Here is a 26,427-nt window from a genome sequence, read left to right on the forward strand (position 1 = left end):
GGGCGTTTTTCCCCGCTACCAATGGAGTGAAATCATAGGGCTATGTACGGTTGGATTTGTAGCAGGTCCCAATTATTAAAGGAGACTCACTAGAGTGAATAACATGGGAATGTAATTTATGGTCTTATTTATGAATTTAAATTATGATGTAATTTTATGTAAATTTTTTTATTATAGTAAAAAAAATTAAATATAATTTTTTATAAAATTTTTTAATTGTAATAAAATTAAAATTTATGAAATAAATAATTATTTCATTTTTTTTTTGATTTGACTTTAGAATTTAAATTTTATTACAGTAAATATTTTTTAAAAACAGTCACATTTAATTTTTTTGTTACAGTAAAAAATTTACACAACATCACATCTCAATTCAAATTAAAAACTCAAATCACAGTTTAAATTAAAAACTCGAATAACCGAACATTCTTTTCTTGTACTCTCTACTCTCAGCTTAACTTTTTTTTTTTTTTTTTTTTTTTTTCAAATCAAGAAAAGGGAAATAATGGAGTAGTGATCTTATTTAGCAACATTGTTTTTTTTTGTTTTGTTTTGTTTTTTTTTTTTTTTTGTGGCGATTAATGTTCTCATTGTAGAATCCTAAAATTCAATTAAAAGAATTAAGCAAGATATCGCGCATCTCCCACATAACTCTTTCTGGGTGAAGATCCACAGCGACGGCTAACGGCGAACGCAATCATCACCATTTTATGAACTTTACAAACGAACTCATGGCCGATGATTCCAATATCACTAGTTTCTCAAAGAATCAGAGAATACCTATAAGCTATCTATAGTTTTCCTAACACAAAAACAGACACAAACACCAACGAAGTAAAAGAAACAAGAAGAAGAATCTTCAATCAAGCTCCTTAATATGAGAAACACATCAAAAAAATTACAAAACTCAAACCTATTATTTCAATCATATGAATTTCCAACAATGTTTCATAAAACAAATATCAAACTAATACAAAAAATTTCACAAAATTTTTATCTGAACTTTCAATAATACACAAATTAGTTACCAAAAGACTAATTAATTTTACAATACAAAAACAACATTTTCCATTGCAACCCAGATTCCGGCGAAGACATCGGAGAGACCAGATTCCGTGAAAGGCAAGGAGGTCGACGGAGCGACCCGCAGGGAAGCGAAGACGGTCGGCGCGGCGGAGTCCCAGACGGAGTAAGAGACGCGGCCGACGAAGACATCGTTGACGAAGTCGTCAGCGATGGGCGACGAGCAGAGAATCAAGAGGCCATAGAAGCCATCGACGGTGGCGAAGGAAGAGAGTTCAGAAATGGGTTGAGGCGAAGGGGGAGAGAGGTGAGGTCGAGGATGGAGACTTCACGCTGCCATCGAAAAATTCCTCGCCGGAACTTCATCAACACCATCATCAAAGAACAAGGGCGATCTCCATCGCAAGAAGGAAAAAAAAAAAAAAAAGGAGAAATGTTAAACTCTAGCTTAAAGTATTGTTGGTGGGCAACAAAATTAGTTGGGTAATCGAAGAACATATATGGCTGTATGGGTTTATTGGTAGAAAGATCATATATGGGTTAAGATGGGGATCAGAGATCAACGTCTTTTTTTTTTTTTTTCCTTTTTTGATTTCTGATAAACATAAGCGTCAGTGTTTCAAATCGATAAGGGAAAGTTGCTCCAACGAAAAAAAAAAAAAATCGATAAGGGAAAGACTTTAATTAGATACAATCATCTTAATTTTTGTTTCTACGGGAGTGGTCATTTTGAGCCCTTGGGTGTTTATGATTTCATCCTATCAAAAAATAACTCACCCTACTATTACAGGTATTTGAAACGAGAATTCGTAGTAATATGATTTAAATTATAATCCTAATTTATTATAATATTTTTTTTATAAAAAAAATACACATAAATTAAAAATAATTTTAAATTATAATTTTAAATCCTCAACTAAATTTGTTATTTTATTTTTTAATTAAACTTAATTTTATTTTTTTAATAAGTTTAATTTCTCTTATTTTGTTATTTATCTGAAAAATGGCTAGTGTTTTTCGTAGGTTAAGCTTTTATTACCAGAGACAGAAGGAAGGGATACTGACACAGACACTACAAGGATATTATTTTGGTGAAAAAGATAAAAAGAAAAACGCAAGCATTTCTGAAAAGGAAAAAAAAAAAATCTTTGATAGCGAAAGGAAACAAAAAAACAAAAATAGACAAAAGATTCTAATAGCAAAAATCTTTAGGAAGCTATATTTGAAACTTAACTGCCAAGCAAATTATACGTCCGTTTAATTTATTAATTTAAATTAAAATGTAATTTTACTTAAAATTATTATAATAAAAAAAGTAAATATAATTATTTTTAAATTTTTTTATTACAATAAAATTTAAAATTTAAATTTAAATTGATAAAATAAACCGAAGTTATATATGGCGCATTCATACACAAAGGAGAAACGGCCTAGTCGGTAAAATGGGAAGGATAGGTGGAGCCCACCCATAGTAAAGTCCCCCCAATAGATTGAAACGTTAAATCGAAATCCCAAGCACACGGATTCTTTTCTTTTATTAGATCCTTGAATTGGCTTGAAAAAAAAAACTGTTTTTGATTTATTTAGTATAAAAATCATTTTTAAATCTATTTAGATTGATAATTTTTAAAGTATTTTTAGTTTTTTAAATACTTTTAAAATAAGTCATTTTTTTAATATTTATAAAAAGTTTTTTAATTTTATTTTTAATCTTTTATTTGTAAATAATAAATTAAATATCTTATTCATTTACAACAAATTAAATATCTTATTTATATTTTTTATTATATTACTTTTTATAACAATAAATATTTTTAATTTTTTTTATCTAAATAAATTAAAAAATTCTTCTTAAATATAAAAATATTTTTTTTACTATCTAAACCCTAATAAAAAATTTTAAACTTATGCTTATCTTCTTTTACTATTTAAAAATATAATCACAAACTATCACAAACAGATTATACGGTGGTTTTTTTTTTTCTATTGTCAGGGGTCCCACCACCTTCCCTGTGCCTAACAACCAACACACACACCTATCCTGTTCCCAAACACCCCCTCAAAATTTTTCTCCTCTCTCTCTATATATTAAGAACGGCGTCTGAGCTCTCTTTCACTCGCTCGTTCGGTACAAAGCCTTGCTCTAGACGCTTCTCTTTTCTTTTCGTCTTTCACTACTTGATACTTCTCTTCTGATTCGAGTCTTCATCAAAGTTTCTTTTGACTGTGCTCGTCTGCCCGAAGCTTTTTTTCTGTTTGTTTACCGGGAAAAAGTGTACGTGCGTTGATTTTCCGACTCCTGTCTTGGTTCTTTTGCTTCCTTTGTCTTCCTTCTGATAGAAAAAAAAAGGCAGTTCTTTGATTGGGTCCAATCTCTTCGTCTTCTGGTTCTTCGGCTGATTATCCCACATTTTTCATAGGTAATTTATTTCATTTGTTTGGTGCTCCGCCATTTGTTTGGTTTCTCAGTTCTTTTTTTATTTATTTATTTCTTTTAATTTCATTTCTATTCGGCTGTGAGTTTTGGATGCTAAATTCTTGGTCCTTGTAGAACTATTTTACCTGAATTTGCAGTTCGTTGCGCATAATTTTTTAGTTTTCCTGTATTAAGAGCATTTAAAAGTTCTGGGAATCCGTTTAAAGTTGCTTTCTTTGGTTCAACCTCTCTGATTTCGGTTAAATTGATGGAACAGAATTCTAATTGTAGGAAAATGGCGCACTTTCTAAACGACGATCTTGAGTACGTCGTTGATGACTACTACGACGTCGCTGAATTCGAAGAAGATCCTTTTCCTGAAAACCATCCCCATAAGAACGGCGATGGCGATTATTTCGACTCCGATTTCGAGGATGACTTTGATTCGGTGAGCTTTGTTTCTTTCAATTTCAATTCTATAGTTATTAAGGATGAAATCTTATTTTCTGTCTTTAAATTTGAATACAAGTCTGAATTTATGGTATTAGTCTTTACAGAGCAAGCCAAAGACGGATACTTCAGCTTTGGAAGCTAGAAATGGGAAAGATATACAGGGAATTCCATGGGAGAGGCTCAATTTTACTAGAGATAAGTACCGCGAGACGCGATTGAGGCAGTACAAGAACTACGAGAGTCTCACTCGCTCCCGCGAACAACTCGAAAAGGTTAGCTTTTGCTTATCCTTTCTGGAATTTTTATATGTTCTTGTCTATTCATTTATTTATTTGTCTATATGCTAGTTGTTTTACGTTTTTTCCTCCCTGTGATTTTAAAACATCATACGCGAATTCGAATCTCGGCTAATGCGGTTTTGGAGAATCTGTTTTCTGAAGAATCTTGCTGTGATTTATTATTATTGATGGTTTAGTTATTATGGGATCTGGATATATTTGGCTACTGATGCTTCCTTTTTCGTTGCACTTAGTTATTTATGTACATATTATTTTTCAGTCTCTCTCTTTTTTAACATGTTATTATTTCACCAGGATTGCTTGGAAGTGGAGAAGGGGATGGCCTTCTTTGACTTTCATTTCAATACAAGACTTGTCAAATCCACAATTGTACATTTCCAGGTAGCGGCTTTGTTCCCATCTCTCGATAACCTTTTTGTATGTTTTCAAGCAAAATCTTTTGAGCGCTGGGAAAGGATTAACACCTTTCTTCCCTTCACGCTTTAATGCTTTCTGATCATTTTTCCCCCCCTCAAGATCACTATGTTAGCATACTTTTTTCAGCGTTTCATTGGTGTCGGCCTGGTTCCTTTTCATTCTTTTTGCTTGATTCATATTCATATTTCCATGGTTCATATTTGTTGTTTATAATTTTCTAGTCAATGGTCTTATGAATAATATCCACAAGAATATCTTTGCTGGCTTGTTTACCATATAATTTTTGATTCTTCAACGAGTCTGTGTTGGTCTTTAAGATAGCCTTCTTTTGTAGCTCGTTTGGTATTTAGTTGAACACACATCATTAGTCTTTAGTTTTGCAGGTTACATGAATATTTATTATCGTTCTTGCCTTCTTTTGTAGCTCGTTTGGTATTTAGTTGAACACACGTCATTAGTCTTTAGTTTTGCAGGTTACATGAATATTTATTATCGTTCTTGGATATCTTTTTATGAGTATAGCTCTGTCTCAACCATTATTTAGAAGGTATGAAGTTCATGGTACATATCTTTTTATTATTTGGGACGTGAAATAACTTTGCCTGCAGCTAATCTTAAGATTGAGTAGAGCTCCAGCGTAACCATCACCATGTAGACTATCACAACAAATTGATCTTATTGAGTAGAGCTCCAGCGTAACCATCACCATGTAGACTATCATAACAAATCGATCTTATTGAGTAGAGCTCCATAAGATAGAGCTCCAGCATAACCATCACCATATAGATTATCATAACAAATTGATCTTGAGGCCTTCAAACTGGCGATTCACTTGATCCTTCATATGAAGAGTTGTTTTATGCTTTCCAACTTATCTTTTTTCTCTATTGTAGCCAAAAGAGAGGGTTACACAACTACTTGCTTTACAAAATAAAAATAAAAATAGTAGTAGTATAACATGCTCGTCAGTTTTACTTAAAAAATTCCCTTGTTTTCTCTTTAACTTGGACACATTCTTTTCAAAAACTACCATTTTTCTTGGCCAACTTGCAAAATCTTATGGTACTTAATGGCATCTTTATGAGGTTTGCATTCATGGGGTACTTTTTTGCAGATTATTTGAAGGATGCTTTTATAGTTGTAACATTGTACAAAGAAATCTTTTTAAAATAATACAAAAGATCAAACTCAAAGGCACAATCTTGAACATGTCAGATATTCCTGTCTATGGATGAGATCGTTTGACGCCTAATTTTGGTATATGGGTGCACAACCTTTTGAGCTAATTCAATGTCGGAGATCGTGATTGTGGTAACTTCCAAGGTGTAAGACAATTGTATAAGTTTTGATATGTGCTGAAAACATTTGTACTTTCAGAAGACATTTAGTTGGTGAATTTGTTCCCTAGGTGTTAGTGTAGCTTTTTAGGCTTCCTTAAATGATATTTCCCAACCACGAAAAATGTAGATATATAATCGTTTGGTTTCTTGAATATCTTCTGCAGTAGCCACAATATGCTTGATGCCTTTTTCCACGTGTTGATCTTTGTGTGTGTTGTTGGGGTGGGGGGGATGTTTGTCTTGGTTTAACTTTTGGCATGACAGTCGATGTCTGTAGAGACGGGTAGCAGAGCAATTTTGTTGCATTTTCGTTGATTTTGCTGCATGGATTTATCTGTATAAGACTATTTCTCACTAATTGATTTGGTTAACATTCCCTGTTTCTGTCTCTAAATATATCGTTTCTGTTGACTGTTGAATATGATTCTGCGGCTTTAACCCCCTCTGTGGCATTTGGTACTGCTATTTCTTTTTATTTCAGCCTTTAAAGCAGGGTGGGAGTTTTAACTGAGCAGCTGGCGCAGCGTTGTTTATATGGTATGATAGGAAAATATCTGAGCATTTAACAGGCCTATGTAGCAATTCCTGGAACTAAGTATCATGATGTGTGTACAGCTCATGAGGGGCCTTATTGACACGTAGCCCGGCTAATCAGAAGCGTTTGGAGTATCCACAATCGGATGCTTCTCCCATATTTCTTTGATGTGGTTCTGCTTGCACATGTTTGTGTTAGATCAACTGTTATTTGATGTTTTCTTTCACCCCCAAATTGTGTTTTAAACTATTCTCTTGAACATGTTTGTACAAATCTTTGAAAATTCTTGAGTATGAACACCACCCGGCGGGACGATAACCAGTTGTGTTTTGGTGTATTTTCTAGTATTCACTTACTCGTTTATTTAATATAATCTGCATTCAACAAAACATCTACCTGTATCATTTTGTTTCCTTTTTGTGGCTTTTCATTCTTTGTCAAGTCTTAGAATTTGCATGTCAGCTAATGCCCCTAAATGCATGCTTGCTCACATGGATCAGAATTAGTTCGTCTTTCAATATTGCACTTCTCTTCAGTTACTCCTTGGCCCATGTCTGTAGAGACGGGTAGCAGAGCAATTTTGTTGCATTTTCGTTGATTTTGCTGCATGGATTTATCTGTATAAGACTATTTCTCACTAATTGATTTGGTTAACATTCCCTGTTTCTGTCTCTAAATATATCGTTTCTGTTGACTGTTGAATATGATTCTGCGGCTTTAACCCCCTCTGTGGCATTTGGTACTGCTATTTCTTTTTATTTCAGCCTTTAAAGCAGGGTGGGAGTTTTAACTGAGCAGCTGGCGCAGCGTTGTTTATATGGTATGATAGGAAAATATCTGAGCATTTAACAGGCCTATGTAGCAATTCCTGTAACTAAGTATCATGATGTGTGTACAGCTCATGAGGGGCCTTATTGACACGTAGCCCGGCTAATCAGAAGCGTTTGGAGTATCCACAATCGGATGCTTCTCCCATATTTCTTTGATGTGGTTCTGCTTGCACATGTTTGTGTTAGATCAACTGTTATTTGATGTTTTCTTTCACCCCCAAATTGTGTTTTAAACTATTCTCTTGAACATGTTTGTACAAATCTTTGAAAATTCTTGAGTATGAACACCACCTGGCGGGACGATAACCAGTTGGTGTTTTGGTGTATTTTCTAGTATTCACTTACTCGTTTATTTAATATAATCTGCATTCAACAAAACATCTACCTGTATCATTTTGTTTCCTTTTTGTGGCTTTTCATTCTTTGTCAAGTCTTAGAATTTGCATGTCAGCTAATGCCCCTAAATGTATGCTTGCTCATATGGATCATAATTAGTTCGTCTTTCAATATTGCACTTCTCTTCAGTTACTCCTTGGCCCTTGCATAGTATAAATTTGAGGACTGGAGTCTCGCCCTCGTACTTATTTGTCTTGTACATTATGCTTCTAGTGGCCAACATCCCTCGTACTTATTTGTCTTGTACATTATGCTTCTAGTGGCCAACATTTCTTTTCCTTTTTCTTAGCTGTGAATTAGGCAATTATATTTTGTAGTGGTTTTACATGCATTCATGGGTGATTGAATGAAGTTACTGATGATGCCATATTTTGTCTCCCTTCTTGTGTAGCTGAGGAATTTGCTGTGGGCAACATCAAAGCATGATTTATACCTTATGCAGAACTATTCTGTAATGCATTGGTCATCCTTGCTCAGGAGGGGCAAAGAAGTACTAAATGTGGCGAAGCCAATTGTGCCAACTCTGGTAAAGATGAGATCCTTTGTTAAAACAGTACAAAGCATTTCTTTTTCTACTTTTTTTTTTTTTTTTTTGGTAAACGTTCTCTCTTAAAGCTGAGTCCTAACTAATATGGAAGCACATTTACAGAAGCGCCCTGGATTGTTAGAACAGTCACTTTCTCGAGTGCAGATAAGCACCATGGCTGTTAAGGACAATCTAATGGTAGCTGGAGGCTTCCAGGGTGAGCTTATTTGCAAGGTATGGAATCGACAACACGGGTCCCTTCTGAATTTTGCATGAGCATCTAATTTGTGATTTCTAAATATTCATCTGTTTATTATGGAACAGTACTTGAACCATCCAGGAGTTGCTTTCTGCACAAAGTTAACAACAGATGAGAATGCGATTACCAATGCGGTGGAAATTTACTGCGATCCCAGGTATAGTTATTTTCTGTATAAAGGTTGAACATAATGACCGTTTCACTTCATTTATGACAAATGTAACTTCTCTCTGTAGCGGCCCGAGAAGAGTTATAGCTGCGAACAATGATGCTCAAGTTAGAGTTTTTGATGCTGAGAACTTTGCTTTCCTTAATCAATTCTCTTTTGATTGGTCTGTGAATGTGAGTCTACCGTTCGAGACACTCTTTACAAGCCTGGATTCTCTATATTTCGTCACATTCTCATATTCTTCGCTTCTTTTGTTTCGATTCTTTGCAGAACACTTCTGTAAGTCCTGATGGAAAGTTGCTTGCTGTCCTTGGTGATAGCGCTGACTGCTTGATTGCCGATGCCCAATCTGGAAAAGTAGGCCATCTTCCTCTTCTTTTTTTTAGCTTGCTTTTTTTCCACCTTTTTTTTTTTACTGAACAGTAGCCAATCAAAATTTGATGGGTCTGGCAGGTTACTGCGAGCCTCAAAGGGCACTTGGACTATTCTTTTGCCTCAGCTTGGCACCCAGATGGACGTATTCTGGCTACTGGGAACCAGGACACTACCTGCAGATTGTGGGACATAAGGAACCTTTCGGAGTCTCTAGCAGTGATTAAGGGAAGAATGGGGGCGATAAGAGCTGTCAAGTTTACTAATGATGGCCGGTTTCTGGCAATGGCCGAGCCTGCGGACTTTGTTCATATCATCGATACTCAATCTGGGTATGTCAAAGGACAAGAGATTGACATATTTGGTGAAATTGCTGGAATATCCTTCAGCCCCGACACCGAAGCTCTCTTTGTTGGCGTTGCGGATCGCACATATGGTAGTTTGTTAGAGTTCAACAGGAGACATTTCAACCAATATCTAGAAACGATTTTCTGAAGTCCATTCATTGGCAAATACAAGTGTACATTTGACAGAGAACTTGCGTAGCTAAGTTTGCAGATGTAGTGTTTGTATAGTTAATAGATAGGCCAGGACCATTGGGGGAGCTTATTATAGCTTGTACTCCCTCCATAATTCTTGAAGACTCGGTAGTTCCTTTGGTGGGTTATTCTTTTGAACTCTGTGATTTTATTTTTTCGCCTTTGTAAAGCCCGTTGCGGTTGCTTTTGTATATTGTATAGCCTATCGTTCCTTTCCCTTTCCAAAACACTCGTTAGTTTTCGGCGTGTAGATTTCTATGGATATAAAACAGCATAAACAAAATCGTTCGTTCAATGTTGTGGAGTAAGGATATGATATTAGATATGTAAGAAGACGTAGGATCTTCCGTTCTTCCTCTCGACTATCCATTTTTATTGTGGAAACTGTAATGAAAACGACCTACAAATGCTTTATGAGCAGTAGCGTGCCGCCCATTCTTTCGATTTTCTAGGTTTATTGTCCTTGGAAGTTAATAAAATAGTCTTATCGAGAACTAAAACAAGAAGACCTTTGCATGCTTGGCTTACATTTGACATTTCCTTATTTTAGTAGTAGAAGGTTTGAAATTTGAATGGTAGCCAGAGTGCGAGAATATTTCAAAGTAGCATTTATATGAATAGATACTCTAATTCAGCGCCGGAAAAGAGCCGGCATTTCTTTTTGAAAAAAAAATACATATATATTTATATCTGAAAGTGATTTCTCGTAGTGACTTTTTATGAAGTAACCATAATTATTATATGGATAATTAATTCCCCTTGGAAATCATGTCTCTACACGATGATGACTTGCATCTTCCAAACCTAATCTAATTTTGTAAGCAATGAACAGTGAAGTTAGACTATTGGGCTACGGCAGCCTAAGCCCAGGCAGGAGTTGAAGTTTTGGTCCACTACTAATAGCAGGACCACTGCTAAAGCCTAAAAGTGCGATCCCAAAACGACATGAGGTAGGCAACATTTAAGCAATTTTTTACTTTTCACTTTTTTTTTTTTTTTTTTTTTTTTTTTTGGGGTTGGGAAAATCGGAAGCAATTATTGACTTATTTGCGTTTATGAAGATTGTCAAAAATGGTCATTCCAGTTGAAGAAAGCAGCTTTGGGAACTGACCTACGATGCCTACTGGTCTTGTTCTTTTCACGTATAGATTCACAATTTAAGTTTATTTATTACAGTATTTTTTTTTATAAAAATTTAAATTTAATTCTTTTATTATAATATTTTTTTCACATAAAAAAATTTGAGTTGTGATTTGAAAAAAATCACTCAATCAATAAACCGATGAAAGGTATAAATAGGTCATCATTCACTTATCAGATATATTATGGTATAATATTTTCTATTGCCTATCGTAAAATAATCTACAACTGAGCAAATGTCATTGAAGAAATCAAATGGGTTTGGTCAATCTTTAATAAATTGGACTAGAAAAAAATAAAATTAAGTTTGAATTAATAAGTAGTCCTCAATTTCTCACTGAAAGAATTAATCAGGTCCAATATGAACAGCGGAAAATAGGTCCTTTCACCTATATATGTTGCTTAATAACTGCTGATATTTGTTACTGATGGAGCCCTTTTTTCATGGATAGTTAAGAGTGATCGTCAACCGAATAACTGATCCTAGTAAACGGTTAAACAAACATTGTACTACCCAGTTGTCATATAATACTCGTGATTAAATAAGTCATTTTTATTAACATAGCATCTAAACGAGATTAATTTGTGTTTAAAAAAAGGAAAAAAAAAAAAAAAAAAAAAAGTGGAACAAAGAGGAGGGAAGTGATCAATGACCTCTTATAAAACTTTCTGCCATACTAGACAGAGAGGGGGTGGGGTTAAAGAAAGAGGGGTGGTAGGATCTCCAAGGCTGCCTAGCGCGTCATTGGGCTCTCAGTCCTAAAATTTGGCGCTCATGCTCGTTTTATGGATTTTCTAGTGGTGGAAATAGTGTCCAGCGAGGAATCCTACGTGGGGGTGAATCAAAAGTGGGACAGAGAATGGAGGCAATTGATTTGGAGCGTCAGTCTCCGCAAGTCTAAAAACCAGTGACTGAGATGTTGGATCCTTAATCTAATATTGAGTTTGTATGTGAATAATTATGTGTTGCAGACTGTCATATAAGATTAAGCTCATTTAAAAGTGGCTTACGAAAGTTTAGGTAATTTGGACTTTAATGTATCTGATAGGGTGTGGGCCTTTAACGTGTAAAAATTTAAGGGTAATTTATATTATTATTATGAGCTAAAATAAAAATACCAAAAGATAACATGAAATTTATCTATATATAGTGATTATAGTCTCCAGATCACACGTGGCATTCTATTCTTTCTGACATCCCACCATCAGAGAGAGAGAGCAATGAGAAAGCTAAAGGATTCTCTATGAAAACGTGTTAATCTGGAAGACAAACCTCAAGACTCTAATTTATCGTCACGGATTCAAGTACGCTTCCGCTTATTGGTAAATTGATTATTGGTGATCCAACATGTATGTTTCCTGGATTTTAAGTAATGGTCTTCACTAAAGAATATTTTCTAACAAGTGGTATTAGAGCCTCTTCATGTTGAATCATTGAGAACAATTTCAGATGATCTTTGAGGATGAATTTCATAATTTTTTTTCTTTTTTTTTTTTGGATAAAAGAAGTTGACTGGCAACAATCTTTCTTGCTGTCGGCACAGTAGATTCTGGACACGGCCGTGAGGCTGCGCCGACAAGCACAGCCGCGGTAGCATAAAAAGTGCGACGGTCTTTTAGTCCCCACAAAAAAAATTATGAGAAACTAAAATCGTTTGGCCGGTGGTAGTCCTTTGCCACCGCCGCCGTCAGATATTACAGGCCGCGGCCATTGGGCCACGCTGGAGAGGAACAACCGCTGCCGTCTGGCCGCGGCAGTTGGGAGTGGCAGCCATTTGGCCGCTTGGTTCCTCTAGAGGTCGAAAGACCCTTACGGTTGTAACAGGCTCTGGGCTCTGGCCCAGAGCTGTAACATGAAGTTGCACGAGCCTAATTAGGCTGTGATTGAAGGTTAGCTGCGAGCTTAAAAAAAGAAGGAATAAGACCTTCAGGCCTTTTGGGATGACACGGGCACAATTGGGCCCCTGAGTCAGGAGAAAAGGATGGCTGGAATCAGGATATGGGTTAGGTTGACCCGACCTGGTCCAGCCTTGACAAAGTCAACAATTGACTGTTGACTTTGATCGAATTTTTTTTTCTAGTGCAATTTAAATTTGAATATTGGTATGTTTATATATATATTGAGATGAATTAATTGAGCAAGATGTCACCAAAGTGACATTTATTGTGGAAATTAATTTATTTTAAAATATAAACAGTTGTGTGCATGTAACTTATGTGAATATGGACCGGCCCAAAAGAATGTCGATATTTAACAAAATTGCATGAGAATCTGTGGTAATAAACGCATGATGATTATTCAGTTTTATATGTGAACAATAAATCAGCCCAAAGGAAGATTTATTGTTTGACGTGTTCTTATTATCAATGTTTGATTACTACACCAAGATATCACTTGCAAGTTAATATTTTTGTCCAAAGACAAAATATTAATGGAGTGCCCGGTATCTTGAGATAGGGTTTGCCTTTATTTAAATATTATTAGTATTTTTGTTTTGAAACTTATATGAGCTTTTGTTTGTTTGTTTGTTGTTATCTGGATTTAGCTACAAACACTCCTGCTAATATTACTACCAACATCAACTTTATTCCTATGTTAGATGGCACTAACTTCAAGTCATGGCAAGAGAACCTCTTGATAGTTCTCAGAGTCATGGATCTCGACCTAACGTTAAGGGTTGTTTCTCATGCACCTCTTACAGATAAGAGTACTTCTGATGAAAATAGGGATATGGAAAGTTGAGGGAAATCAAATCACATATGTATGATGATCATGAAGAAGGCCATTCCCGAAACATTCAGGGGCACAATGTCTGAAAAGATAACTATAGCTAAGGAGTTCCTTGCAGACATTGAAAAGATGTTTGTCAAGAACGAAAAAGCTGAAATAGTTACGCTTTTGACAAGCCTAATTTCAATGAGGTATAAGGGCAAAGGCAATATCAGATAGTACATCATGGAGATGTCACATCTTGCTTCAAAGTTGAAAGCACTTAAACTAGAACTCTCTGAGGACTTACTAGTGCATTTGGTTTTGATATGCCTTCTGACACAGTTTAGCCAGTTTAAGGTGAACTACAACCGTCAGAAAGAGACTCGGTCTCTGAATGAGCTTATCTCACACTGTGTTCAGGAAGAGAAAAGGCTGAAGCAAGATAAGGCAGAGAGTGCTCATATAGCCTCAACCTTTAAAAACAAGGACAATGGAAACAAAAGGAAGAAAGATAAGGAAGCTGCAGATACGACACCTCAAAAGAAACAGTAAAAGAAACTGGCTCAATCGGAAGGTACTGGTTGTTTCTTCTGTGGAGCTAAAGGACATAAGAAGAAGCATTGCACCAGTTACCACGCATAGCGTGCTAAGAAAGGTATGCTTCTTAATTTGGTTTGTTCTAAGGTCAATTTAACTTCGGTACCTAGACACACATGGTGGATAGATTCTGGTGCAACAACTCACATCAGTGTGTCTATGCAGGGGTGTTTGGTTTGTTGAAAGCAAGTGATGGTGAAAGATACATCTATGTAGGCAATGGTAAGATGGTTCAAGTTGAGGCAATAGGAAAATTTAGATTATTGTTAAAGACTGAATTTTATTTCGATTTTAATGAGACATTTATTGTACCGTCTTTTAGACGGAATTTGATTTCTACTTATGCTTTGGACAAATCTATTTACTCTTATTCATTTGGGAATGAAAAATTTAGTTTGTTTCATGATTCAAAATTGGTTGGTTCTGATTCTTTGTGAGGTTATGATAATCTTTATTTGATTGATACAATGGCTTCATTTAATGAATCATTGCAATTAAGTACACGAAGTATTAATAGAAAATTAACCAATGAGAATTTAGATGCGTTATGGCATAAGAGATTATGTCATATCTCCAGACGGAGAATAGAGAGACTTGTGTCGAATGAAATTCTAGACCCCTTAGATTTTACAGATTTTGATTTTTGTGTTAACTGTATTAAGGGGAAACAAACTAATAAAAGGAGATTTGAAGCCAACAAGACTTTGGATGTCTTAGAACTTATACATATAGATATTTATGGACCATTCCCTACGGTTGCTTGGTATGGTTAACAATATTTTATAAAGTTCATAGACAGTTATTCTAGATATGGCTATATATATCTCATTCATGAAAAGTCACAATCGACAAAAGGATCAAAAGCGTCGGATCTGACCGTGGTGGTGAGTACTATGACAGTTCATGTGAACAACGTCCAGGATCGTTTGCTCAGTTCCTAGAGGAATGCGGTATTGTCCCACAATATATTATGTCGAGCTCGCCCACTATGAATGGTGTTGTTGAAAGACGAAACATTACGCTTAACGACATGGTGAGGAGTATGATTTGTCATTCTACCTTACCAGAATCACTCTAGGGAGAAGCACTTAAGATTGCAGCATATATCCGTAACAGGGTTCCAACTAAAGCGACTGCTAAAACCCTTTATGAACTTTAGACGGGCAAGAAGCCTAGTTTAAAATACTTGCACATTTGGGGATGTCTAGCTAAGGCAAGGCCTTATATGCCTAATGAAAAGAAACTGGACTCAAAAACTTTGAGTTGCTATTTTATTGGATATTCTGAAAGATCTAGGGGGTACAAGTTTTATGATCCCACGACTAAGTCAATTTTTGAGTATGGAAATGTCCAATTCTTCAAGGATGTCAAGTTTGCGGGGGGAGATATAGTTAGGGACTTTGTCTTTGAAGAGGAATATGTTGATATTCCCACATGTGCTATTGGCATTGATCGGGATTTCATTCCTGACTTTGTTTAAGACACAACAGATTAAGACAACGTCGGATAACCTCTCATTCAAGAAATTATTCCAGAATAATAAACTCTACCACCTCAAGAACCTATGTCATTAAGGAGATCGATTAGATAATGGAGAAGTGCAGTGCTAGATGACTACATTGTATTTCTCCAAGAACATGAGGTTGATATTGGAAGGATAAAAGATGGTCCGATCAACTTCTGTTAAGCCATGGAAAGTTCTAACTCTCATAAGTGGATTGATGCCATGAATGAGAGATTAAGTCCATGAAGGACAATGACGTGTGGGATCTTGTCTCATTGCCAAAAAGTACAAAACTCATTTGTTGCAAACGGATATTTAAGACCAAGAGGGATTCGAAATGCGATGTGGAGAGGTATAAGGCTCGTCTTGTTGCTAAGGGCTTTACACAGAAAGAAGGCATTGACTATAAAGAGACTTTCTCTTCAGTTTCTTTGAAAGACTCTTTCAAGACTGTAATGGCATTGGTGGCGCATTTCGATCTTGAGTTACATCAGATAGATGTAAAGACAACGTTTCTCAATGGCAACATTGATGAGAAGATCTATATGGTGCATCCAGAAAACTTTGTGTCGGGAGACCCAAAGAATATGGTTTGCAAACTTAAGAAATCCATTTATGGGCTCAAACAAGCATCTCGACAATGGTATTTCAAGTTTCATTAAGTGATCATCTCGTTCAGTTTTGAGATGAATTTTGTCGATGATTGCATATACCATAAGTTTTATGGGAGCAAGTATATTTTTTTGGTTTTATATGTCGATGACATTTTGCTTGCCAGCAACGATATAGGCTTATTGTACGAAACCTAAAGATTTCTAGCTAAGAATTTGAGATGAAAGATCTTGGTGACGCCTTTTATTAGGCATACAGATACATCAAGATTGTTCCCGGGGCATTCTTGGATTATCACAAAAGAGTTATATCAAAAAGGTTTTCAAGAGATATGGCATGCAGGATTGCAAACCATGTGATACCCATGTAGCAAAGGGAGACAAGTTTAGTCTCAATCAATGCCCTAATAATGATTTTGAGAAAAAGAAAATGTAGAAGATTTCTTATGCGTCAGCAGTAGGAAGTCTAATGTATGCTCAAGTTTGTACGCGTTCGGATAATGCGTACATTGTTGAGATGTTGGGTAGATATTTAAGTAATCCAAGATTAGACCATTGGAAATGAGCTAAACGGGTCTTGCAGTACTTACAGAGAACAAAAGACTACATGCTCACGTATCGGAGGTCGGATCAGGTTGAGATCCTTGGGTATATTGACTCTGATTTTGCTGGATGCCAAGATAGTATGAAATCTACGTTGGGCAATATCTACCTGCTAGCTGGGGGTGTTGTCTCCTGGTAGAGTGCTAAACAGTCTCTTTTAGCCTCTTCTACCATGGCGGCAGAGTTTATAGCGTGTTATGAAGCGTCTAATCGCGGAATATGGCTGCGGAATTTCGTCACAGGGCTGCGCATAATGGACGGTATTGAAATACCACTCAAGTTATTTTGTGACAATAAGTCGACAGTTCTGTATTCCAACAACAATAGGAGCTCAACGAAGTCGAAGTATATATACATCAAGTTTCTAGTTGTTAAAGAAAGAGTTTAGAGTAAACAAATGTCTATAGAGCACATCGGTACAAACTTCATGGTTGCGGATCCGCTTACTAAGGGATTTCCACCCAAAGTGTTTCATGAGCATACTGCTCGTATGAGTGTCATGTCATTTGAGGATATTTAGTTTTAGTGGGAGTTTGTAAGTTTATATGCTTTTCTAATATAGGCACATTTTCAGTTATTGCAGTTTATGGATATTTTGAGGTTATTTTCTACATAAATAAAGTTTTGGTTTATTTACACTCTAATTTTAATATGGTTTGATCTCATTAAGGTTAAAGGGTGGACCAGCTGGGAATAGGTATGTTAAGATCATATTGCATAAAATTTAATGCTACACATCCATATCATGATCCATGACATTCAGTTGTATCAACATACGTGACCATTGATGGGTCGAGTTATGACATATGTAACGAATGCCGCTTTGATCCTATGTTGGTATGGTTGATGGACCAGATTGGTTATAGATACATTTCGATAATGACAGCAAAGTTAAGCTCATACAGTTATTTTGCGATGCATAATTATAAGGTTATACATATAGCCCAAGTGGGAGATTGTTGGATCCTTAATCCAAGGATCTAACATTGGACTTATATGTGAATAATTATGTGTTGCAGACTGTCATATAAGGTTAAGCCCATTTAAAAGTGCTCTACTAAGGTTTAGATAATTTTGGCGTTAATGTATCTAATAGGGTGTGGGCCTTTAATGTGTAGAGACTTAAGATTAATTTTTATTTTTATAATGAGCTAAAATAGAAATACTAAAAGATAACAATGAAGTTATCTATATATAGTGGTTATGGTCACCCGATCACACGTGACATTCTATTCTTTTTGACATCTCATCATCAGAAAGAGAGAACAGTGAGAAAGCTAAAGGATTCTTCAGAAAAATGTGTTGATCTGGAAGACAAATCGTACGGTTCTAGAGAGTAATTTATTATCATGAACTTAAGTACGCTTCCACTTATTAATATATTGATTCTTAATGATCCAACATGTATGTTTCCTGGAGTTTAAGTAATGATTTTGACCAAATGATATTTTCTAACATGTGATTCTTTAAGGTTTTGATCTAGACGGTGGAGAGAACCTGTGATGATGGTGGTGTTGTTTTCCGATGGCCATGGTGGTAAAGTGTGTGGTTAACACATCGTTTTTCAGGTGGCGCTTTGATATTGGCGTTTATTTTTAAGCTGTCACTTTTTTGGTTGTTGTTTTTTTTTTTTTTTTTTTCCTTTTCTCATCATTAGAGTTTGTGACTGAGGTTTTTTTTTTTCTTTTTTTTCCTTTACATTTTGTTTGTAATAAGGATGGCCTTATCATTGATTTGGTAGTGTCTTTCTTGTTTTCTAGCATTAGTTTGTTTGTTTTTTTTTTTTAACAGCTGGTTTTGATGGTAAGCGGTGTTTTATATATTAGTGCTAAAGTTTTCTCAATCTTGATCAATCGGATTAATTGGTTTTTTTTAAAGAGTCATGTATATATTCAATTATTAATTTACTTATTTGAGTGTCCAGATTTTAGAATTTGTTACATCTCTTGAGTGCTTCAATATTCGAGTTTACTAGTTGGGCCGATTAATTATTAGAATAGTAATTTTTTGTATTTTAAAGTCAATATTTATATTTGTATTTTTTTTATTTGAAATAATTTCAATTTTCAATATATGTATAGTAAGTGTGTGTGTCCAATTAATGTGTAAAAATTACCGAGCATTTGGCTTCGCAAAAAGTCCCTCACTCTCCGTCAAATTATTCTATTCTATAGATGAGTTAAAAAGAGCAACAATGAAACTACCTATTGTCTTTGGGAAAAAAAAAAAAAAAGGAAAATAGTAGAAAATAAGTCAATATGAAAAATTTAAAAAAGTATATAGGCTAATTTTTAGTTATAAAAATTAATAGGCCATAACTTATCAAGTTATGGTTCATAACCAAATAAGTTATGGATAAACTTGTCAAGTTATGGTTCATAGCCAAACAAGGTATGGATAAAAACCGTGAATAACTTGTCAAGTTATGGTTTATAACCAGACAAGTTATGGATGAAAACAATAATTTAGCCTATTTATTAACTTATGTAAACTATTGACCTATTAATTTTAATTCATCTCAAGTCTTGACCTATTTTCCTCTTATCATCCAAATGCCTCATACTAGAGAACAAGCGAAAGGAAACGACAAGCTTTTGCGTAATTCACTCCATTGGCTTAAGATTAAAGATTAAATAATGCAAGCATACCATAAAGAATTAGAGATCATTGGCAAAGAATGAGCAATACTAGATAGAAAGAGAAGTCATGATCTTTACTTATTTCAAACCAATATGATTTTAACGTGCACGCCGGTATTCAAATCAACTCCATCAAACCCAACTTTTGGGTGGGGCACACACAACAAGAAGCTTTTGCCTTGGAGAAAGAGAGTACGTACAAGAAAACGAGTGAAGCAAGGTAAAATGGTTACAGACTAGGAAGAAAAAGACTCTGGGGAAATTGAGAAATTCTATTTGCTTACTTTTACGCAACATTCCAACCAATTTCTTTAACTTTTTTTTTTTTTTTTTTTGATCTTTTCTTTTTTCCCTTTTAGTTTGTTTAGTATTTCTTTTGGATTTAACGTTGATTGCATTATTTGGCGCCTAAACTTGTAGCACCAAAAAGAGGACTCTCACTCAAGAAAATTTGAAGGAGTACACTAGTATACATGATGAAATTATTTATATATCTTGGCTTCATGTGCAATGTCGTGGAAAAGTTAAATTAGAGAAGCAATCGTCAAATCTTAAATATCTTTGCAATAGCGACGTGAAAACCACTCTGAAAATGACAAGAGACCGTATTACTTCGTTTGTTGGGGGGCCTATGGAGGACATTGTTACTCCATAAAGGTGTCGTCCATGACCCGGCTTTCTACAGCTTTCAACCTCATGACTGAAATGCAATTTGGAAAAACATGCCTTATTCACACTAAAGTTTCAAGCACTTTGACCAGAATTATTGATGAGATATGTATTTTGTTTCGAGACAATTTTTATGGGGAACTTTTTTTTCTTTTTTTTTTGGGTCTGGAAACAATGTTAAGGGTTGTAATAACATTTCCAGTACTACTACTACGTACTGCTCATATTTAATTCGATATTTGAGTAGGTAGGTAGGAGTTTTTAGTTATTAAGTCGTGGAGTTTAATTATTATCTGGATGATTATTTTGTAACTTCGGTTGCAAATTTCATTAAAAGTTGTTTTGAGATTTTATAATTATAAATTCGGCTGCACTAGTTTTTCACTATAAAAAAGGAGAGCTAACGTTAGGTAATTAGAGAGGTTAGAGAAAACTTAGAGAATTGTGAGGTGTGTGATTTTCTTTTTTAAATTTCTTTTTTATCATAGTGAATTATGCAATGGTTAAAAGAGTAATCTCATGAACATCTATACGTTTTGCGTAGTTAAGGTTTTTTTTTTTTTTTTTTTTTTTTTTGTCCTGTGACTATTGCCCCTGGTAAGATAGAATTAAGATGACAAATTGGATCACAAAATCAAAAAGTTGCGGTAGTGTGGTAGTGGTTATACAGATTGTCAAAACATCAAAAAATTGACATTTCTCTCCCTCCAATTATATTCAATTTTGTTGTAGGGGAAAAGGGGGAAAAAGTGCATATAAATATTCACTCTTTGCCTTTGTTATTGCATTATTATCTGGGGAAGGCATTATTTTGGCACATGGGTAGGATTTTAATTATTTAACATGTGTGAAAGGTTAGACTTCTTCACCCCAATAAGAGTACAGTTGATCAAACCGATGCTTTCAATATTCAGTATCCTCTTTTGAGAGATTTGAGCTTAGCCTTTCCATGAAAATGGTCACCTGATGCTAGAACCAAGTGCATGGAAATTGGAATCTCCACGATTTAGGAGGTATAATCAATCCCATTTGCGCTTTTCTTTTCTCACTTTTTTTTTTTTAATTTGGAGTGGGAATTTAAACTCTTTATCTTATGAAAACCTCAAGTATCAAATTACCGTTAGATTATACCTGCAACTATATTATGTTTTTTATTTCACTTAAAAGAAATTCCATTTTTCATTTACGTTGAAATGGTACATGAAATACATTTAAGGTACATTTACCAAACCGTAAATGAATGTAATAGGAAAGATAATGAAATTAGAAAAAAAAGAATAAAGTAATAGGATTAAAAGTCATTCATTTCTTTTCATGTGTTTACTTGACTATTAGATGGTGTAGTAGAAAACAATCTCATTCTATTTCTTATGTTTACTAAAATTAAGAATAGTAATGTTATGAATATAATAACTAAAATGCCCTTTTACACAATTAAATAATCATTATTGTACAATAATTCATTAAGAATAAAGAAGTAAATTTAATATTTATTTTCTTTGATAATAAATCAATACTACAATAGTGTAATTATTGGTATTCTTTTTTCTCATTCCCTATATTATATGGGACCGATTAAATCTTCATTATTAATTTTATAAATAAACATATTATTAAATAGAAAAAAAAATCACTCCTTACTTTCTCTTTCCAACGTGCCCTTAAGGTTCTAGTTATTTGGTAGAGCTCACAAGATGGATATAGGTGCTTTTATACTTTTCTTTCAATTGAATTGGCATAACACAACAATATTACTATTGTAGCCTTAATCATTACATAGGCACCCAAACACATTTTAACCAGTAATTACATTTATCCACATAAGAAAACAATAATTATATTCACAATGATATCTCAGTATTATTATGATAATATATTACAAATTTTATTCATAAATTTAATAAACACTATAAAGAGAGATTGGATTTTTTTTTCAAATTTCATTTCTTAGTAGATAAACATTAGAAAGATTATTAAAAAAGAAACCTATAGAATAATAAAACATTTTCCACTACAAATCCCATTACAAACCCGTTTCTTTTTTTTTTTTTTTGGATAAATCCCGTTATAATTCAATATAAACATTTCTAAATGAATTAATAAAGAGTATCTTAGAGAGTATATAATCAAAATTTGTCGCAAAATTAAAAGAATAACGTATAGGTAACAAAAAAATAATAATTTCTAGTACATATATGATACAAATAAGTTTTGAGTTTGCAAATTGTCTGTGGTCACTCGCGATTCACGACCAAGCTACCAACTACCATCTGCTTTAGACCTTGAAGTGTTGGGTGGCTTTTTCTTAGGGTACGCATTTTGGAATGACACACTCCTCACTAAAGGGTAACATTTAATAATAACTATTTTAATAGATATTATTGTAATATTTGGGGAGCTTTAATAGTAACGTTTAGGAAGAATATGCTAACATCGGTCGTTTTCTTTTTTAAAATTTTTTATTAGAAGGGAAAAGAAAAAACCATATGCTTACAAGGGGCACGCGAGTGAATAATCCACCAAGATGGACCCTCCTGCGTACGGTTTGGTTTGACTTGGTCGAACCCCTACTCCTTCACATGGACAAGGGCATGCACTGGGCCACACCCACACCCTGGCTTTGACCAACCAAGCTTTCCTGTACATGTTATGGGTCCCCTACTTTTATTTCTTATAATATAAGCAATCAATCAAATTCCAAAAACAATATTATTGTCATGTTTAGAGTTGTTATTGTTTTTATTTTTCACGTTTTTTAAAAAAAAAAATATGAAAATGATTATAAAATGACGTTTAACACAATTAAAGATAAAAAATAAAAATGAAAATGATTTTTTAATTTAATGTAAAATGAGAGAAAAATAAAAAAATGACTTTTAGTCTTTTTTTATTTTTTATTTTCGTTTACTCCTCTCTCTCGAGCAGAGAGAGAGACATTAATGAGTTTTTTTATATTAAAAATAATTTCTTAATAAAACTACCAAACACATTTTTAAAAATGACCTCTATCTAAAATTGAAAACATTTTTATTATCATTTTCATATAAAAAATAAAATTATTTTAAAACGAATTCCAAACGTACTCTATATTTCTCTCTGTTTTTTTTTTTTCTTTTTTTTTTCTCCATTTCCTTGAAACCAATTACGAAATATAATTCATAAGGGAACCGTGCTACCTGACTTTGTGCATCACAAGACACGGGAATAGAGTGAGCATGGGCCAACCTGTGCTAAAATAAACGGTAATTTTTAAAAATATCTCTTAAAATAAAGTATCTTTTATTTTCACTTCTTAACATTAGTTCATATATTTTTTATGTTTTAAATTAGAACTAATTAAATAGTAGAGATTTTTAAAAGGTGAAATTTTTTTCATTTTTAATTATTTTACTTCATATTAAAAATTTTATTCCAATTGATTATAAAATATAAAATATTTAATTCCACCTTAGCTTTTACTTTTGACTAAATCCTCTTGTTTTTTTTATTGTAACTTCTTCTATTATTTCAAATTTGAAAGTTCAGATAAACAAAAATTATGATACAATACCAAGTAAGTGTAGAGATTATTAGTGTTTATCACATTATGAATTTCAATTAAAAATTTTGATTTAACTGATGTTCTTAAAAAAGTTTTCAGTTTCATCCCTGGCAATACACAAAAATAAGACCCACATTTTATTTGTTTTGTCATGGCCTCTAATGGTCAAGATTCAAATCCATAGTAAGTATTGCTACCGTTGCTTGTGGGTTGCCAGGGGCATAGCAATAAATTAGAAACTTATGTATTATATGCGACTTTAGACTTTGTCAATGCAAGTTTTAGGCCCCGTTCATTTCATTGATTCGAGTTTAGAATTCAAATTTTGTTACAGTAAAAAACTCTAAAAAACAGTCATATCTAACTTTTTTACTACAGACAAAAGCTCTCACATAAAATCACATCTTAACTCAAATTAAAAACTCGAATCAGTAAACTAAACGGGTCCTTAAGAAAGTATAGATTAGCTTTTTTTATTTTTTATTTTTGTTTTGTCAGTAATTACAGTAGATTGTTAGTGATTATTGGGTTGGAGATACGAAGACATCACTAATCCTTTTTTATTAGAAAAAATCATATTAAATTAATAATAAGAAATGACAATGTAAGTTTTCAAATGTTAAATTTAATCAAAATCATTAATTTATGAATTACGTTTTCAAAGCACAATTACAAGTGATAAAATCATTTCGGTATCCTTTATTAGATCAAAACACCTTATTAGTATTTTTTGATTAAAATTAAAATGGCATATTCACCTTTAAAGAAACATTCTTTCAATAACCAAAAGTATTCATTCTACTTTTATCACTAATTATTAATAAATTAATAATTTTTAAAAATGTTAAGCAAATACATTAAAACATTTAAAAGTTAAAAATAAAATAAGTTAAAATGTTTTTAGAAAATATTTTTAAAATTATTATATTCTATTTAATTAATAAAAAGACAGTCATCTAGATATTGTATGTCTCAAAAATAAGTATTAATGTACTAAAAGAAGGTATTTTAAAATGTTAATATATGATTAATATTATAAAAATAAAATATACTAAGGAGATGTTTTACTATTTAAGATGGCATAAAAATGATTTTACTCCTAATTATGGCTTTACAATTTAAGTCACAATTGAAATTTTATTGTCATAATATTTTTGATTTAAAATTCTCACTCAATTTTTTTAACACAATATTTTTCCCTCGTATAGACAATTAAAGAGTTATTTAATTAGGAAATTTATACTTAAATTTAAATTATAATTTATAATTTATTATAATATTTTTTCTTATAAAAAATACACATAAATTAAAAATAATTTTAATTTTATAATTTTAATTTATAAAACAAACATCTCTTAAAATTCTCACAGCAGTTGAGTTGTTGGGGAGTCACCGTAAACATAGTCATAATTCTTTTTTTTTTAAGAAAAGAAAAAAAAAAAAGAGAAATCCGGCGACTTCGAAACGCATCCAGCGAATTTATAGTTTGGTGAAAAGTCAGAGAGAGTGATTCAAGTCCAGTCACTCCCTCCGATGCGTCTCAACTGGCGGCCAGGTGGCTTTAAAGTAACGGCTTATGTAGGTAAAGACATATGGCCCACTCTAGACTTTTACACGTTAAAACCGCGTCGAGAAAAAAAAAAAAAGCTAGCTAATGGTTGGTGGGTCCCCCACTCCATTTAATTTGTAACGCTCAAGAACCAGACACTCTTTGCTTCTCCTCCACGCATAGACACAGTCATTTGACAGCCACTCACCACCAAAATCACATTTCCTCCAAAAAAAAAAAAGATTAGTATGATTAAGATATTATATAAATTACCACGTAATTTTAAAATAAAAATGAAGATTTTCGAAAAAAGAAAAGAAAAATAAAGCATTAGTACTCTTATTACGAGAGTTGCCAGTACTAAATGCAGGAACTCAAAGAAGAGAAACATAATTAATAAATAAAGTGAAGGTCTCAACACGAAAATCGCAGTTCTCAAAAACTTTTTCCATACTGCTTCATATATAACTCATGAATTATCAAATATTAGTTTCTGTTGCTAATTCCTATAAATGGGGAAATTAAAAAAAAATGTATTCAGAAATATTTTGGCTTACATTTTGAGGAAAACAACGACAAATGCTTAGAAGTTTGTATTTTGATACATTGTACACAAGTTTATATATATATATATAATAATAATAATAGTAATAATAATAAAATTCCATTAACAAGCAAACACAGGAAGTCATTACTTCAAGATGGTTTTAGATCAGAGGACCACATGAAATTTGTACACTGCCAAACAACAAAAAAACGTTCACAAGCAAATACTATTTTGCCGTTCACTCTTGATTGAAATATTAGCTGGTTTGATACTATTTCTTAATTTGTAATTGACTAAATACTGGTAACTTCACCGCAAAGAATTATTTTTCACTTTTTAAAATGATGAAAAAAAGGAATCTTTCTGGTGGAGTACACTATTTTACTCCACCGGTGAAAGCAATTATTTTTAACTATTAATTAATTTTTTAACAGTTATATCTGTATAAATTTATATTAAAAATTTATAATGCATCATATAAAATTATTATTATTACAGTTATGACTGTTAAAAAATTAATCCATCAGTGCAAATTCAATCTCATTGTTAGAGCAAAATAACTTTTATTCTACGATAAAGATTCTAAAAAAAAAAAGTAAAAGCGAGACAAAAAAAAGAAAGAAAAAAAGCCTCGGGTTCGGGCTTTCAGCCCAACATGCCCAAAGATTCATTTGGGATTCTATAGGGCTGTTCTTTTATCGTTTTTGAGTTAGGTGACTTGAGTGTAGATTTTAAATTGA

General features: G+C 33.3%; 1 protein-coding gene across 4 annotated transcripts; it reads left to right on the top strand.

Moving 5' to 3' along the window:
• Window positions 1-3,132: 3,132 nt before the first annotated feature.
• On the top strand, window positions 3,133-9,994 carry LOC21404405 (uncharacterized WD repeat-containing protein C2A9.03). Of its 4 annotated transcripts, none has more exons than XM_024171891.1 (10): window positions 3,133-3,443; window positions 3,717-3,887; window positions 3,988-4,164; window positions 4,486-4,572; window positions 8,101-8,235; window positions 8,359-8,469; window positions 8,560-8,651; window positions 8,731-8,836; window positions 8,934-9,020; window positions 9,117-9,994. In XM_024171891.1, the coding sequence occupies exons 2-10, from the start codon at window positions 3,735-3,737 to the stop codon at window positions 9,528-9,530; spliced, it is 1,362 nt and encodes a 453-aa protein (XP_024027659.1). In that variant the 5' UTR covers window positions 3,133-3,443; window positions 3,717-3,734; the 3' UTR covers window positions 9,531-9,994. The 4 variants fall into 4 exon arrangements, with proteins under 4 accessions (XP_024027659.1, XP_024027658.1, XP_010105894.1 ...); XM_024171890.1 differs by having other exon boundaries at window positions 3,134-3,443; window positions 3,731-3,887; XM_010107592.2 differs by having other exon boundaries at window positions 3,134-3,443; window positions 3,731-3,887; window positions 3,997-4,164.
• Window positions 9,995-26,427: the final 16,433 nt, after the last annotated feature.

Source organism: Morus notabilis, unplaced genomic scaffold (genome assembly GCF_000414095.1).
Source record: "Morus notabilis unplaced genomic scaffold, ASM41409v2 Scaffold206, whole genome shotgun sequence".
Taxonomy (NCBI): Eukaryota; Viridiplantae; Streptophyta; class Magnoliopsida; order Rosales; family Moraceae; genus Morus; species Morus notabilis.

What these genes read in the sequence shown, in the direction of transcription:
- LOC21404405 (XM_024171891.1), top strand. Translation starts at nt 3,735, where the DNA reads ATGGCGCACTTTCTAAACGACGATCTTGAGTACGTCGTTGATGACTAC. An exon ending in AGGGTGAGCTTATTTGCAAG is followed by an intron (nt 8,470 to 8,559) that starts GTATGGAATCGA and finishes ATTATGGAACAG; the next exon opens with TACTTGAACCATCCAGGAGT. An exon ending in CTTTTGATTGGTCTGTGAAT is followed by an intron (nt 8,837 to 8,933) that starts GTGAGTCTACCG and finishes GATTCTTTGCAG; the next exon opens with AACACTTCTGTAAGTCCTGA.